Source organism: Trichosporon asahii (genome assembly GCF_000293215.1).
Source record: "Trichosporon asahii var. asahii CBS 2479 unplaced genomic scaffold scaffold00051, whole genome shotgun sequence".
Classification (NCBI taxonomy): Eukaryota; Fungi; Basidiomycota; class Tremellomycetes; order Trichosporonales; family Trichosporonaceae; genus Trichosporon; species Trichosporon asahii.
This window is the reverse complement of record NW_014040873.1, coordinates 873044-888342: the sequence shown is the minus strand read 5'-3', so window position 1 is coordinate 888342 and position 15299 is coordinate 873044. Positions and strand designations below refer to the sequence as shown.

General features: G+C 59.1%; 10 protein-coding genes across 10 annotated transcripts; 8 read left to right on the top strand and 2 right to left on the bottom strand.

Moving 5' to 3' along the window:
- Nucleotides 1–4: 4 nt before the first annotated feature.
- A1Q1_02718 (Rab GTPase activator) lies at nt 5–2766 on the bottom strand (the record flags this gene model as incomplete). The annotated part of the gene is made up of 8 exons (XM_014323979.1): nt 5–238; nt 299–613; nt 674–765; nt 910–1030; nt 1101–2189; nt 2239–2306; nt 2365–2701; nt 2746–2766. 8 exons carry the CDS (start codon nt 2764–2766, stop codon nt 5–7), a joined length of 2277 nt encoding a protein of 758 aa, XP_014179454.1.
- A 179-nt stretch (nt 2767–2945) lies between these two features.
- Nucleotides 2946–6124, top strand: A1Q1_02717 (ER to golgi family transport-related protein; the record flags this gene model as incomplete). The annotated part of the gene is made up of 2 exons (XM_014323978.1): nt 2946–3606; nt 3735–6124. The coding sequence occupies 2 exons, from the start codon at nt 2946–2948 to the stop codon at nt 6122–6124; spliced, it is 3051 nt and encodes a 1016-aa protein (XP_014179453.1).
- Nucleotides 6125–6444: 320 nt separating this feature from the next.
- On the top strand, nt 6445–7315 carry A1Q1_02716 (uncharacterized protein; the record flags this gene model as incomplete). Its single annotated transcript, XM_014323977.1, has 2 exons — nt 6445–6499; nt 6540–7315. 2 exons carry the CDS (start codon nt 6445–6447, stop codon nt 7313–7315), a joined length of 831 nt encoding a protein of 276 aa, XP_014179452.1.
- A 30-nt stretch (nt 7316–7345) lies between these two features.
- Nucleotides 7346–8611, bottom strand: A1Q1_02715 (NADH-cytochrome b5 reductase; the record flags this gene model as incomplete). The annotated part of the gene is made up of 3 exons (XM_014323976.1): nt 7346–7513; nt 7606–8098; nt 8427–8611. 3 exons carry the CDS (start codon nt 8609–8611, stop codon nt 7346–7348), a joined length of 846 nt encoding a protein of 281 aa, XP_014179451.1.
- A 274-nt stretch (nt 8612–8885) lies between these two features.
- On the top strand, nt 8886–9594 carry A1Q1_02714 (phosphatidate cytidylyltransferase; the record flags this gene model as incomplete). Its single annotated transcript, XM_014323975.1, has 2 exons — nt 8886–8965; nt 9027–9594. 2 exons carry the CDS (start codon nt 8886–8888, stop codon nt 9592–9594), a joined length of 648 nt encoding a protein of 215 aa, XP_014179450.1.
- A 41-nt stretch (nt 9595–9635) lies between these two features.
- Nucleotides 9636–10046, top strand: A1Q1_02713 (phosphatidate cytidylyltransferase; the record flags this gene model as incomplete). Its single annotated transcript, XM_014323974.1, has 1 exon — nt 9636–10046. The coding sequence occupies one exon, from the start codon at nt 9636–9638 to the stop codon at nt 10044–10046; it is 411 nt and encodes a 136-aa protein (XP_014179449.1).
- A 110-nt stretch (nt 10047–10156) lies between these two features.
- A1Q1_02712 (phosphatidate cytidylyltransferase) lies at nt 10157–10792 on the top strand (the record flags this gene model as incomplete). Its single annotated transcript, XM_014323973.1, has 1 exon — nt 10157–10792. The coding sequence occupies one exon, from the start codon at nt 10157–10159 to the stop codon at nt 10790–10792; it is 636 nt and encodes a 211-aa protein (XP_014179448.1).
- Nucleotides 10793–10892: 100 nt separating this feature from the next.
- On the top strand, nt 10893–11282 carry A1Q1_02711 (uncharacterized protein; the record flags this gene model as incomplete). The annotated part of the gene is made up of 1 exon (XM_014323972.1): nt 10893–11282. The coding sequence occupies one exon, from the start codon at nt 10893–10895 to the stop codon at nt 11280–11282; it is 390 nt and encodes a 129-aa protein (XP_014179447.1).
- Nucleotides 11283–12227: 945 nt separating this feature from the next.
- On the top strand, nt 12228–14477 carry A1Q1_02710 (uncharacterized protein; the record flags this gene model as incomplete). The annotated part of the gene is made up of 4 exons (XM_014323971.1): nt 12228–12265; nt 12332–12368; nt 12464–12570; nt 12611–14477. The coding sequence occupies 4 exons, from the start codon at nt 12228–12230 to the stop codon at nt 14475–14477; spliced, it is 2049 nt and encodes a 682-aa protein (XP_014179446.1).
- A 189-nt stretch (nt 14478–14666) lies between these two features.
- A1Q1_02709 (30S ribosomal protein S18) lies at nt 14667–15270 on the top strand (the record flags this gene model as incomplete). Its single annotated transcript, XM_014323970.1, has 2 exons — nt 14667–14888; nt 14932–15270. 2 exons carry the CDS (start codon nt 14667–14669, stop codon nt 15268–15270), a joined length of 561 nt encoding a protein of 186 aa, XP_014179445.1.
- Between the last annotated feature and the right edge of the window lie 29 nt (nt 15271–15299).

The following is a 15299-nucleotide window of genomic DNA, read 5'->3' as shown; positions in this document are numbered from 1 at the left end:
CATATCAAAGATCTATCAAATCACCGTTGTCAATCTTGAGAGCGTCGATGGACGCCGCCAACGCTGCTTGCTCACTGTCCTCGGGTTTCCAACAGACAAGTAGCTCGCGCAGCTCTGCCGGGACGGTTCGTCTGGCTGCCTGGTTCTTGCGGCGCTGCCTCAGCTGTGAGGCAGACTCGGCAGATTCCTTGTCAATTTCCTGAACGACTTGCTTGAAGGACAAGAATAACACCTCGGCCTGTGCCAGTGTCGTGTCAAGATCAATCTGGCGTCAGCACGCCTCGCGAAGAAAGCTCACCGTTCCACTCAGGTCGTTGGCATACTTGAGCACCTCGTCAAACTCGCTGAGATATCGCATGATGACGTCGCGATGGCTCTGAAGAACGGCCAAGGCGACAAAGAGAACAAAGTTGTTCGAGTAAAAGTTTGTCCACAGGACCTCCCACAGCTTGACGACGTTCTCAAAGGAAAATTCGCGCTTGAAGCTAATGAGGATCCATCGGAAACAGAAGAAGAGGTTCAGGGAACCCGTCTTTTCAAGGTGCTCGTAAAGTTCGGGGTCCATCAACTGAATCAGCTGCTGCAGTGTGCTCAGCTGCTTGCGCATGCCACTCTGGTCACGCAAAAAGTTGGACTCCTAAAGGGTCAGCATGGGCGACTCGAAGAGCCTCACCATCATACGCATAACGCCACAAAGACCCCAGAAGGCATCGGCCTCGTTGGCATCGGCAACAAAGTAGATGGGACTCAGCAAGTCGGACATGCCTGTTGTCAGCGAGACTAGCTCGCGAGAGAACCCACCTTGGACATAGCCGAGATCGGGCGCATGCACATGGTAAGTCATCAGGATGCGGCGAAGCGCAGAAACATGAGCTGCGAGTCAGTGGGAAGCGGAGAGTGCCGACATACGGTTCAACGCAGCGTGTCCGCCTTCTTCCTCCTTGTCGTTGCCCTCGCCCCATAGACTTGTTCCGGATCCACCTGCCTCCTTTTCCTCGTTCCCGAGATACTCTGGCTCGACAGCGTAGAGCTCGTGATTACGGTCCGTGCGTCGACAATCAACCTGTACGCGTCAGGTCGCGCCCAAAATGTCCACTCACGTCAATGCGGTGCCACTCTTCGCGCCAATCTGGCGGGGTTTCGCCTTTGCGCGCTCGGTCTTGCCACCCAGTGAGAAGCTTGTAATATTCTGAACGCTTCTCGCGCAATACACTCTCACGAGCGGCGCCTCGTTTGTCCGCGTCACCAGACGAGTCACCCACATTCCAAGGCACGACTCCCAGTAGCACCTCCCATCCTTGCCGGCGCGCTTGAGACTGAGAGGGCTCATCGGAGAAGCCTCGTCGGAAGATTTCGCCTCTGACAAACTCTTCGTCCATGTCGCCAGCAATGAATGCCTGCCAGTCGGAAACGGTGATCGGGTGGTGCGGATCTCTGGTCGGCTTTGGCGCCGGCTGCTTTGAACGTGAAACCAGAGAGAACACGCCGAGGTCGGTGAGGTCATCTTCGCTCTGGCCCGCTTGGCCGGCCTGCGCTGCTAGTTCGCTACGGCGGGAGCGTTCGCCCTCTTCGGCAACTACACGGGCCCAACGCGCGAGATAGAGTCGCGCGGCTTCAAACTCTGTGGCCACATCGGGACTGCGCTCGGAGCCCAGCTTGGGCCGCAGCGTGCTTTCCCACTCTCCCGGCGCGTTCACCAATGTGCGGAATGCGGGGGGCAAGTGAGGGACAACAGGCTTGGCGAGAGGATGGTTGAGGACATTCTGAGCGGCATGTCTAGCAATGTTAGTGACGTTGGACAGCCCGACGAGTAGCGAGTCCCTCGGTGACGCCTGGTTCATGGCCTGCAGACTCGGATACTGCATGTGTGGCGCTTGCGGTGGGTACGAAACTGGAGTCGAGTCGCCAGTCCGCTTGGCCTCCTCGTAGCCGGCTTCGTGAACTTCCCTGTCGGCTTTGCTAGGGTTCACTAGCCAGAGCTCCTCTCCGCTGCCGTTCATCACCAAACGCGAACGAATGACGGTTGCATGCTGTCGGAGCACGGCGAGGAAGGGGGGAAAGCCCCATGGTGGAGTAGGTGGGTCAGAAGAGCGAGGTGTCGTCACAAGCGGTGTCTGGTCGTCGTGGAAGAAGAGTGTGGGTAGGGACACGCCGCCGGCGAGGTTGAAGGTGACCGAACCGTACCAATGCTGAAGACTAGGCTGTCATGTCAATAGAAGTGTTTTGCCGTGCACTCACCGGATAGACTAGCAAGCTGTACAGATCTGACACAGGAATGGAAAAGGCGTATTTCTCTCCCCGAGGTGCTGGAAGCGATACAAACACAAACCCTACTGTCAGCGTGACGGGGAACCCAAACGTTACCTTCTTCCTCGGCTGCAGCTCCGTTCGGCCTATCCTCTACACGCTTGTAGTTGCGTCGGTCCTCTTCAGACATTCGCATGAAGAGCTCGTCGGGGACCCAAACGACGAGGACCTCCTTCCCGCTCGTAGAGTTGGAGCCAGAACTTTCAGGAACACGCGGCACCTCCTTGTCGACCTCCACAAGTCCGAGGAGCCCAGAAATGTTGTCGCGTCGCAGCTGCGTGGGATGAATGGCGACATGGGACTTGCAATATATTAACCGCGCTTTTCGCTCTGGGGTGGTCGCATAGCTGGGAACATGCTCAAAGCTGTCCGATGACTTTCGTCTGGTAGGCAACTGAGCGGTCAGCCACGGGTGGCGACACCCGATTTAGTACTCACCGGCCTGTCGGTTCTCGTCATGGTGGGTACACTGAAATGATAGAAACCGAGTCTTCGCCTGAGGGCTGCGGTGAGTGAAAGATGCACAAACGGTAAGTTTGTATGACCAGGCGAGTGCGCGTCGTTCGTGAAGTAGCCACTGATCCGGGGCCGATCATGACGTTGTAGTAGCCGGAACCTTAAACGGTCCCCTTTCTTAAATGTTGGGCGCTTGTGATGAGGGTCGCGTGTTCGACGTGTTCACTGTCATTAGCATCGACACCACTACCTCTGACCCGCCTGGCATGCCCCCGAGGTCACGCTACGCCGTCGACCCCTCCCTCACGGCTCAGGCCAACCTGGCACAGCAGTGGGGTCAGCCCCAGCCGCCTCACCACCAGCAGGACCCTACGTTCGCTCCCGGATTTGGCCAGACGTCACCTCCGCCTCAGCAATACGGGCAGCAGTATGGCCAGCAGCATGGCCAGCAGCCTGATTTCCAGCAGCCTGGGTACCAGCAGCCATACGTGAACCCCAAGGGTCCACAGCTGCACAACGTCCCCGACGACAGGCATCGTGCCGCCCCGACGGGTCCGTACGCCCCCGTTGCCGGACAGCACCAGCCTCACGTCCAGCAGCCGGCGCCGGCTCCCCAGCCGCACCAGTACAACTATCCCCCGCAGAATCACATTCCTCCTCCTCCTCATGCAGCTGGACCGACGTTGACTGGCCCTCGTGTTCGCATCGACCCCTCGCAGGTTCCGGACCCTATCGAGGCTCAGGAACTGGATCAGAACCTGTACGACGACGAGGACTTCCTCAGTTGCGACACCAAGGGACTGATCCCTCTGGCCGTGACAGACTATCGCGGCATTGACCAAGGTATGCTATGGGGTGTTCACTGCTAACGCCAGGCAACTCGCTCCCGCGTCATTTGCGAACGACCCTGCCCACGATTCCCTCGACATCTCAGCTGCTCGACACTACGGGCTTGCCGTTTGGCCTGGTAGTGCAGCCATTCGCTCCCCTTCGTTACGACGAGGCACCCGTTCCCTTGGTCACCAACTGGGTTGCCGGGGAGAGCGCGTTCGATGCCCCGCCTCCTGCCTCGGGCGACGAGGAGCCTGGACCGCCGCGTTGTGATAAGTGCCGCGGCTACATCAACCCGTGGGTCCGCTTCACGCAAGGCGGCCACCGCTGGCAGTGCAACCTCTGCGGCCACGAGACAAATGTACCCTCCGCCTACTTTTCGCCCCTCACCCCGATGGGACAGCGTCTCGACCACAACGAGCGCCCCGAGCTGCAGTGTGGCACCGTCGACTTTCCCGTTCCTCGCGAGTACTGGGCCGAGCAGCCAAAGGGCTCTCTCCTGGATGCGGACGACGCGAGCCTGGCCAACTTGGCGGCCGCCGGAGACGCTCTTGCCACGACTGGGCACGACTTGCTTGGCGCGCTGCAATCCAGCCTGGGACAGACGCCGACGCGAGGACCGACGCCCACGCCCAGTCATAACAGCAAGAACCAGAACCAGCAAGATCAGCGTCGTCTGCGTCGCCCGATGCCCCTTGGCCGTGTTTTCGTCATTGATGTGTCTGCTCCGAGTGTGCAGAAGGGCATTGTGCGAGAGGTCTGCGAGGGTATCCGCAAAGCCCTGTATGGCGAGGGGGAGGACGACGAAGAGGTCATTGGCATGGGCGAGCGTGTCGCCTTTGTGACTGTCGGGCAAACTGTTGGGTTCTGGAACATTGGCGCCGCTTTGTCTCAACCCCAGCTGCTCGTTGTTTCTGACCTTGACGACATGTTCTGCCCCATTATCGGGGGATTCCTTGCCGACCCGGCAGCGTCGCGTACGCAGATCGAGAGCTTGCTCACCATGATTCCCAGCACCTACGAGGCCCAGCCCGACGGAGTGCAGTGCGCCATCGGATCGGCTCTCAAGGGGGCTCTGGATGGTATCCGCGGCGTGGGCGGACAGATCAACATGTTCCTGTCCGGCTTGCCCGTGCTCGGCCCCGGACATCTCAAGGCCCGCGACGACCCGTCGCTGGCCGGAACGGACAAGGAAAAGGCCCTCTTCACGCCGACGGACGACTTTTGGCGGAAGACTGCAGACGAAATGGCCGAGAGTGGCGTTGGAGTCAATTCGTTTGTCTTCCCGGACCAGTCGATGGACCTTGCAAACGTCGGCTTTGTCTCTGCTGTCTCTGGCGGCGAAACGTTCTTCCACCCCAAGTTCCAGCCAGTAAGGGACCGCAACACGCTGCAGGCGGAACTGCAACGCGTCGTCTGCAGCGAAGTCGCCTACAATGCGACTGTTCGTATCCGTTGCTCCAACGGCCTGCGCGTTGCGGAGTATGGTGGCAACTTTTTGCAGCGCTCGCTCACCGACATTGAGTTTGGCACCATGGACCCCAACCGAGCGTTCACTGCCACGGTCAAGCATGAGGGCCACCGCCTGGACGACCGTCAGACCTCGTACATCCAGGTCGCCACGCTCTACACTTCGGCCAACGGCGACCGTCGCGTTCGTCTTTTGAACCTCGCTCTGCCCGTGTCGAGCATGATCGGCAACGTCTTCCGGTTCGCCGACTTTGACGCTGTCGTCTCCATCATCTACAAGGCCGCTGTCAGCGAGCTGCCACACCGCAAGCTGCGCGACATTCGCCGCCTGACGATTGAGCGTGCAAACCGCATCTTGCTCAACTACCGCAAACACTGCGCTCCCGCTGTGCAGGCCGGCCAGCTCATCTTGCCCGAAGGCTTCAAGCTGTTGCCGCTGTACACGCTGTGCATGATCAAGTCGAAGCCGCTCAAGGGCGGAAACGTCGTGCCCGATGTGCGCGTGCACTACATGCGGGCAGCCAAGAGCGCCTCGGTCACGGCCGTCATGACGCTCTTGTACCCCCGCATCCTCGCCATTCACGATCTCGCCGACTCGTTTGGTTTCCCCGGATCCAACGGTCGTCTCCGTATTCCGCGATTCCAACGTGCCAGCTACGCGTACATGGTCGCTGAGGGAGCATACCTCCTCACGAATGGCGAAATCGCCATGTTGTGGTTTGGCGGTGCCGTATCGCCCCAGATCCTCGACGATCTGTACGGAGTCCAGTCGCTGGAGGAGCTCGACACGCGCATCACCCGGTTGCCAAAGCTCCCCACGCTGTTGTCGACGCAGGTCCGCAACATGCTCACGCATCTCGAGCGCCTGACGGGTCACACGCTGCCTGTACTGATCGTGAGACAGGACCGCGACGGCCTCGAGATTGAGTACGCAAACCAACTGGTCGAGGACAGCAACAATGATGCGCTCAGCTACACCGACTTCCTCATGAGCGCGCACAAGGCCATCACGAACGAAATTCAAGGCAAGAGTGATGGTTGGAAGGCTCCCTGGCATTAACATTAGATTTTGGATGCATTTCGTTTACTCAAGGGCGCCGTATGACACATGAAGCCAGAGACTCCTCGTTACCAAAACAAGGGACTCTACGTGCCAGCTATGCAGATGCACGGCGCTGCAGGACTTAGTCGAGAGCAGTGCCGGCCCTTGCCGGTGGGCACAGACACGCCACGGCGCCACTCACTTGCGCCCCCGACGCCCGCTTCGAACCCCTCCGACCAGACACATCGGAACCGACGAGATCAATGATGGGCGAGATCTGTCATCGTCACACATGACGTTCATTCACAACTCGAGCGTTTCTCTTTCACAATCCACACATGATGCTGGCCATCATTCTAACACTCCTTACATTCGCCCAGAGCGCTCCTGTCGGTGAGTACAACAGAAGAAGAATCACTGACAGAAGAATCAGGCCGGCCTGTCCCCGACGTCGTTGCCCGTCACGACCGGAAGCGCCCCGGCGTCATCATTGGCGCAGTCGTGGGCAGTGTCGTGGGAGCGTTCATCATTGCCTTTGCCATTTTCTGGTGGCGTGGCAAAGGCTGCCTCGACCGGAAGCGACCCGTCACGCCTTCGCCACCAGAGTCGGCGCGTGCGAGCATACATTCGCAGCGGAGCCAGCAAAGTCGCATCATTGGCCGCGTCACGCACGAAGAGGGGTGGCACCACCTGCCGAACCCCACGGTGCCCAGCTCCGCGCCATCTATCAAGTCTGCCAGAGAAAAGGACGACCCCGGCGCTAGTGTGACGTCGTTGTCGTCCCCGAGAAAGAACGATAACAGACTGCCGTACATCAAGGCATCGAGCCCTCCCCCTGCTCCAGCCGAGAACCCATGGAAAATTCCTCGCCCTCGCTCGGCGAACAGTGTCCGCTCCGGCACGAGCTCGCCCGTCAAGGAGCCCTACATCCGAGTTTCGTCCGAGACGTCGCGGGAACGCCGGGTCAGCTTGCAAGAGCGCCTCGAGCAAAGGGAGCGGACGGCGTCTGATCACAAGGAGGACCTCACAGAGCCCGGTGCGCGGGCAGCAAGCATGAACCGCGACCCGCCGCTCAACCGCAAGCCGAGCTTCACTATGATGCTGAAGAACAGCTCGAGAGTGTCCCTTGGCGCAACTGGAGCGCCGAGCGTGGGCGGTTACGTCACGACACAGGAAAGACTCCGAAACCAGGATGAGTGTAGTTGTTAATGTCTGCATCTATTTTATAACGAGTTTCCCTTAGAACAGGAAGACCTGGTCCTCGAGCTTGGAGACGGTGCGGGGCGCGGGGTAGCCGAGCTCCTTGAGGTGGCCCTTCATGGCGGTCATCATGGGAGGGGGACCGCAAAGGAGGACCTTGGAGCCGGAAGAGACGCCGGCCTTGTGCATTCGCTCCTTGATCATGTCCTGCGAAACAAAGCCGACACCGTGCGACCACGACTCGGGAGGGTTGTTGAGCGTGTACTGGGAGTCAGTGGGCAGCAGCATGAATGACTTACGTAGAGCTTGAAACGGTTGTTCGAGTCGGCAGAGAGGCGCTCGAGCTCCTCACGCAAAACTAAGTGTAAGCTGTCTCCTGGGCCTCGGGACTCACGAATATCGCCCTCGTCAACGTTGGCGTAGATGAGCTCAATCTCGGTCTTGTCGGTGGGGTCCATGACGGAGCTCTTGATGATCTGGTACATCGGCGTGATACCGGTGCCACCAGCGATCATGAGGAGGTGGGGCGAGAGGTCCTTGGTGTAGTTGAACTTGCCCTTGGGGCCCTTGACCATGATGCTGTCGCCCTCGTTGAGCTTGGACAGGTACTTGGAAATGTTGCCCTGCTCGTACGCCTTGACGACGAGCTCAAAGTAGCCCTTGTCGTTGTCAAGCGAGGTCGGAGTGTAAGAGCGCACGACCTGCTTGCCATCAATGTTGGCCATGATCGAGATGTGCTGGCCGATCGGCAAGCCGAGGCTGGCAGTCGGCGAGGGGAGCGCGAAGCGGTATCTGCGGTCAGCGATAAGATGTGCGGGTAAACTTGGTAATCCCGTTCACGTCATGTGATGCTACATCGGTGAGGTGTCAACCGAGCACCACTGTGCGAACTTGCCGGGAAGCACTGGAACGATGGATGTCAATGGCAGTGGGGAGATCCTCCCAAATCTAATCGCTATCACCGGAATTCTTGGCCACGACAGATGTACCAACCCGGGCGCAGTGCACCATGGGACGTCGTGCTGAAGGCATACGGCACGCCGCTCCCACGTAGAACTCGCACTAAATGATCCGGGGAGTCCGTGCCCAGGACTATGGGATGCGACACGCGCAAACTCACCGGTAAGTGTTCTTGGAAAGCTGAGTCTTCTTGATAAGCTTGAAGGGGCGGAACTCGACGGGGTCGAGGACAGGCTTCTCCTTCTTCTTGCCGGCGAGCAGTACGAGGGCAAGGAGGATCACGCCAAGGGCAATGACGATCTCCTTGGCGTGAGGCTGGAGTTTCTGGGCGAGGTCGGCAGACATGGTGAGTTGCAGATGAGAGAAGAAGGAAAACAGTAGAAGCGTCAATAAATATCGGATGACCCGGACAACTCTGACGCGCATTGCCGTATCATCCGAGCTGGACCGCGCCTGAGCTTTGGGGCAATCGTGGGCGATCGCGATTGTCTTTTTACGTAATATTGCCTCGTGGGAAGCACGCGCTATTACGCTTTCACGAGTTCGCGCTTGTCCATCGTGGACGTTACGCAACAATCAACTTTGGATTCATCCAACCACTCTTTTCACGACCGCAACCATGCCGTCGTTTAGCCAGCGCAACATGTTTGACGTCCTCGACATCGAGGACGGACCCGACTACGAGGAGGTCGTTGAAGAGTATGTTTTCCGTCGCGCCGCGCTAATGGCAGAATCCCGGAAGAGACCCAACCGGTTGCAGCGGAATCTGCGCCCGTGTCAAAGTCTGCGAAAAAGCGTGCAGCTCGTGCTGCTCGTCTCGCTGCCGAGGCCGAGGAGAAGACCAACGGCAAGTCGTCTGGAGCAGCGGAGCCAAGCGAAAGTCAGAGGCGCAGCCGTCCAAGGCGGAGACCAAGGTCGATTCGTCCGACGCGAAGGTCCAGGCTGCTTCGCCTGACACCAAGGCTGCTCCTGCAAAGGCGGATCAGACCCCGGTCAAGCATTCGCCCCCGACGTCCTCTTTCAAGCCCGACCTCCCCGCTGATCTCCCCACCCGGACCGCTGAGGAGCTGCCAGCCAACCGCAAGCGCAAGACGCCGGTCGACTTTAGCCCCTCTGGTCCAGGTAACGCCCTGACGCCGACGAGCCCCAGCAAGAACTCTGTCAAGTTTGAGGACGGTGTTGTTCCCGGTGAGGGCGCCGAGGGCGAGAAGACGATCACTGTGAAGGCTGCCGAGGTCGCCGCCCCTCCCAAGAAGCAAAACTTTATTGAGCGCACCGTCTGGACGTTTATCATGATTTTCGGTTTCATCGGTGCGTTATGGTTCTGACGCCGCTCACCACAGGTCTCTTGTGCATGGGACACCCATACATGATTGTGCTCGTGTTGATCTGTCAGGCGCTCGTCTACAAGGAGGTCACTGCTCTCTTTGACCTTCGTGACCACGGTATCACTCCCGAGGGCGGCAACGTCAAGGACCCCTGGAGCAAGACGCTCAACTGGTACGTCACGACTCGTTCTCCACTAACTCGTAGGTATTTCTTCGTTGTCACCAACTACTTTCTCTATGGCGAGTCGATCATCTACTACTTTAAGCACATTGTGTTTGTCGATGCCTACTTTATTCCCTTTGCCAAGAACCACCGCTTCATCAGCTTTATGCTGTATGTGCTCGGTTTCGTCGGCTTCGTGGCCAACCTCAAGCGCCAGTATCTCCGCCAGCAGTTTGCTCTCTTCTGCTGGGTCCACATCACCCTCCTTCTCGTCGTGGTCTCCAGGTAAGTCACTGGAGGCAGACAGTGCTGACCGCAAGCCACTTTATTGTCAACAATATTCTCGAGGGCCTCATCTGGTTCTTCGTCCCTGCCTCGCTCGTTATCTGCAACGACGTCATGGCCTACGTTTGTGGCAAGCTTTTCGGCCGCACGCCTTTGATCAAGCTCTCTCCCAAGAAGACTGTCGAGGGCTTTGTTGGCGCCTTCATTCTTACCCTACTGTTCAGTCTTGCGTGGGGCTCCTTCTTCATGCGCTTCCCGTACATGATTTGCCCCGCCAAGGACCTGGGGGTCAATGCGCTGTCCAACGTGTCGTGCAAGTTGAACCCCGTCTTTGTCTGGCGCAACTTTGAGTTTACCGGCGCGCTCCGTGCCCTGTTGACAACCATCCTTGGTCGCGAGCCTCCTGCGATCCCTTACGTACCTTACCAGCTTCACCTGCTCGTCATGGCGACCTTTGCCTCTCTCATCGCTCCTTTCGGCGGCTTCTTCGCCTCTGGCTTCAAGCGTGCCTTTAACATCAAGGACTTTGGTCACTCCATTCCCGGTCACGGCGGTATGACTGACCGTATGGACTGCCAGTTCCTCATGGGCATCTTTGCCTATGTCTACTACTCGTCGCTCATCCGTATTCAGAACGTCACTGTCGGATCCATCATCCAGACCGTGGTCACGTCGCTTACGCTCGATGAGCAGGTCACCCTCATGGGCGACCTCAAGCGCTATCTCGCCGGCCAGGGTGTCTCTGCCTAAGTGCTATAGATTAATATGCATTGAATCGACGACGGAAGCAAATACCACTACACTTATTGCATCATTGCCACACTCCACTCTCAACCATTCATCATCCATCATGTCGACCAAGCCCACTCTCGCGCAGGTGCAGGCGCTCTACAACGCGACGCGCCAGGCGTCGCAGCGCTACGCCTCGTACAACTTTCGCAAGTACTTTTTGCAACACACGGACGAGACCTTTGCGCCGGCCCTGGCGCTGCTCGGCGACAAGACGACGACCCCGCCTGACGCTCTCAAGGCGGCAGGCGCTGCAGCGCAGGCGGCGCAGAACGGGTATGGCGCTCCCCACCACCTGCCGGATCTTGTGAACGACAATGGCGTCCTCAAGGAAGATAAGCTCGAGAGCTGGTGGAAGCTCGCCCAGAGCGAGTTTGGCCCGATCGAACGCCAGGGACAGATCAGCGAGATGTACAAGGGCACGCAGAGGCTCGTCGTAGAGAACGAGTAGGCAGCAAGCGCGAGGCAGGAGGTGCTTCGATGATATGCGGACGGAGACATGTCGGGTGGTAGTCGGCAGATATCGCGCTGCGCGATTTACTCTTGGTTTCTGAAGCATGTACACGATGCACGAAGGGGGGTTATTGCGTCCCCTGGTCAGTGTTTGTCAATGAAAGCAACGATCAAAAGACTGCTGTTTATCAAGATAATGCTGCAGCTGCTGGAATCTGCCATCAAATGGACCCTCCGAATGCTCGAAACGCTACCCGGCGCCTCGGCATGCTCAGACGCGATCAGACGGGAGCGATGATAAATAACGGCCCCGGGGGACCGGCGCTTGTGTGCCTGTAGAGATCGGCTATGTGGGTGTCGTCCGAAGTGCGGGTCGGGGATTGAAAGCGGATCTACAGCCCGCCTCGCTCACGTTCTGCTGAACGATACCCCGCCTCATTGCATCACGATAAACGTGCCAGGCTGCGACTGATGCCCGTTGTCATGCTGCCTGCCTGCCTGCCTGCAGGGCATGCAGGGATAGCGGAACCACGTGAAGCCGGGTCTAGAACGATTTTGAAAGATCCTTCCTCTGCTGGGAGAACGCTGACTGATGCATGGGAGCGCTGCTGCATCAACATTACGTCGCCGAGCTCGCTGACAGCCGGGTGACAGCCGGGGACACGACGCAGGTGTCATGATCGGTGACCGGGCCGGGGCAGAGTGGAGCGGAGGCATATCTCCGCCTGTTCTGGAATGACGTGCGGTGGCAGGGAAGGCAGACATGGCGGGCGCATGGCGGGAGAAACGACTCACACTCGGGATTTCTCAGCGAACAGCTCCCACACACGGGTTCCCCCAAAATCAGGCTCGGCACCCTTCTCTCACCTCTCCATCCCCCTTCCTCTTAAAGTGAGCCAGACTCTTGTGCTTTGCTCGATCCGTCTAGCTCACCACCACCAGCATGTCCTCCTTCTCCGACATTGACACAAAGGCCGTCAAGTAAGTCTCGGCATCGGTCTTTTACCATGACCTTCCATGACGTCTTGCAGAACACTAACTTTGCAGCACCATCCGTACCCTCGCGGCGGATGTTGTCGCCAAGGTGAGTCCATGCAAAATATAGTGCTGACGCCAGGCCAACTCTGGTCACCCCGGTGCCCCCATGGTGAGCAATTCGATTATCCCTTCTAACCCCAGGGTATGGCCCCTGTTGCCTACGTCCTCTGGACCAGGTACATGAACTACAACCCCAAGGACCCCAAGTGGTACAACCGTGACCGCTTCGTCCTCTCCAACGGCCACGCGTGAGTTGCTGCACTTTGTTTTTTTTTCTGACTTGCCCAGCTGTGCCCTCCAGTACGTCCTCCTCCACCTTACGGGCTACGACGTCTCGATGGAGGACCTCAAGTCGTTCCGTCAGCTCGACTCCAAGACCCCCGGCCACCCCGAGGTCGACCACACCCCCGGAATTGAGGTCACCACCGGCCCCCTTGGCCAGGGTATCTCGAACGCTGTCGGTCTCGCTATTGCTCAGGCCCACCAGGGCGCTGTCTTCAACAAGGACGGCTTTGACCTTATCAACAACAAGACCTACGTCTTCCTCGGTGACGGCTGTCTCCAGGAGGGTGTCGCCTCCGAGGCGTGCTCGCTCGCTGGCCACCTTCAGCTTAACAACCTGATTGCCATCTGGGACGACAACCGCATCACCATTGACGGTGACACTGACGTCTCCTTCACCGAGGACGTCGAGGGCCGCTTCCGCGCCTACGGCTGGGACGTTCTCCACGTTGACGCCGGTGACACTGACCTCGATGCCATCTCGGGTGCCATTGCCCAGGCTCGCGACTGCCAGACCAAGCCCACCATCATCAACCTCCGCACCACCATTGGCTACGGTTCGCTCAAGCAGGGCGGCCACGATGTCCACGGCTCTCCCCTCAAGGCCGACGACATCAAGCAGCTCAAGGAGAAGTGGGGCTTCAACCCCGACGAGTCGTTCGTCATTCCCCAGGACGTCCAGGCCGTCTTTGACAAGGTCCGCGACAAGGGTGAGCAGAAGGAGCGCGACTGGGACGCCCTTTTCAAGAAGTACCAGGAAAAGTATCCCGAGGACGCCGCCGAGCTCCTCCGTCGCGTCTCTGGCCGCCTCCCCGAGGGCTGGGAGAAGCACCTCCCCACCTACACCCCCGACCAGCCTGCTATTGCCTCGCGCAAGCTCTCCGAGACTGTGCTCAACGCCATTGCCCCCGTCATTCCCGAGCTCATCGGTGGATCGGCCGACCTTACCGGCTCCAACCTCACCCGCTGGAAGGGCGCCGAGGACTTCCAGCCTCCCTCGTCCGGCCTCGGCTCGTACAAGGGTCGCTACATCCGCTACGGTGTTCGTGAGCACGGCATGGTTGCCATCTCGAACGGTATCGCTGCCTACGGCGGTCTGATCCCCTTTGACGCCACCTTCCTCAACTTTGTCTCGTACGCTGCCGGTGCCGTCCGTCTCTCCGCTCTCTCCAAGCTGCGCGTCATCAACATTGCCACCCACGACTCGATTGGTCTCGGCGAGGACGGCCCCACCCACCAGCCGGTCGAGACCGCTGCCTGGCTCCGTGCTACCCCCAACATGCAGTTCTGGCGCCCTGCCGACGGCAACGAGACCTCTGCCTCGTACTACGCTGCCATCTCCTCGGCCCACACCCCGTCCACCCTGGCTCTCTCGCGCCAGAACCTCCCCCAGCTCAAGGGATCTTCCGTCGACAAGGCCCGCAAGGGTGGTTACGTTCTCGAGGAGGAGGACAAGGCCGACATTACGATCGTCTCGACCGGTTCCGAGGTCTCCATCGTCGTCGACGCCGCCAAGATTCTCCGCGAGAAGGGTCTCAAGGTCCGCATCTCGTCGCTCCCCTGCTTCGAGGTCTTTGACGAGCAGCCCAAGGAGTACCGTCTCTCGGTCCTCCCCTCGGGTGCCCCCATCATGGCCGTCGAGGCCTACAACACCCTCCCCTGGTACAAGTACGCTCAGGAGGCCGTCGGTCTCCGCGCCTGGGGCGCCTCGGCTCCTTACCAGGACGCCTACAAGAAGTTTGGCCTCACCCCCGAGGGCATCGCCTCGAACGCCCAAAAGGTTGTCGACTTCTACAAGAAGCGCGGCGGCGACATTTTCTCGCCCGTTGACACTGCCCTCAACTACAACACTGAGCTCGAGTACAGGGACTAGAAGAAGCAGAATGTACGGAAGATTTTATACAAAATTATGTAGATGCTATGCATCTTGCGTATCCATTGAGAAATGCATGATTGCGAGGTAGCCACGTGTTTAGGTTTGTTTCCGCCTATCACCTCCGAAAAAAGTCCAGGGTGATGATGCTTTCCTTTCGTTGCAGTCGTATCAACCTCCAACTCCACCATGGCCTCCCTCTTTCGCTCGCGCGCGCTGCACACCTCTGCCCGGGCGGCATCCGAGGACACGCGCAAGGCAACGTCCGACTTTCTTGCGCGCCTGACCGCAGGACGCAACTCTGGCGCCGCCTCGGCCGCCAGCACGAATAGCGCCGCGCGCTCAATGATCGACTCTGTCGGCCTCCGCGATGTCACGGACGAGAGGAGGAGACCGTTCCTGCCCGGAAAGGTGTGCAACCACTGCCTTAGTACGCTGACACCAGATCACCCAGCCGCACAACTTTACCTCGAAGGACCTCTACCCCGAGGCTGAGATCAGGGTGAAGCGTCCACTGGTCGGCCCGCGGCGCAAGGTTGCCAAGCAGATCGACCCCTTCTTCCTCCGTGGCGAGAACCCGATGGACCACATCAACAACCCGCTCATGTCCTACGCCTTCCTCAACCCCCTCGGCATGATCAAGGGCCGCAACTTGACCGGTCTCACGTGGAAGAGCCAGCGCCGTGTCGGCAAGATGATCCGCCGCGCGCGTCACATGGGCATCATCCCCAAGTGGGCCGCTCAGCCCCGGCCCGGCGGGCTCGGCGACCGCGACTTTGCGCGCCGCACGTAACAGTAACTCATCTAGGCTAATCATTGTAT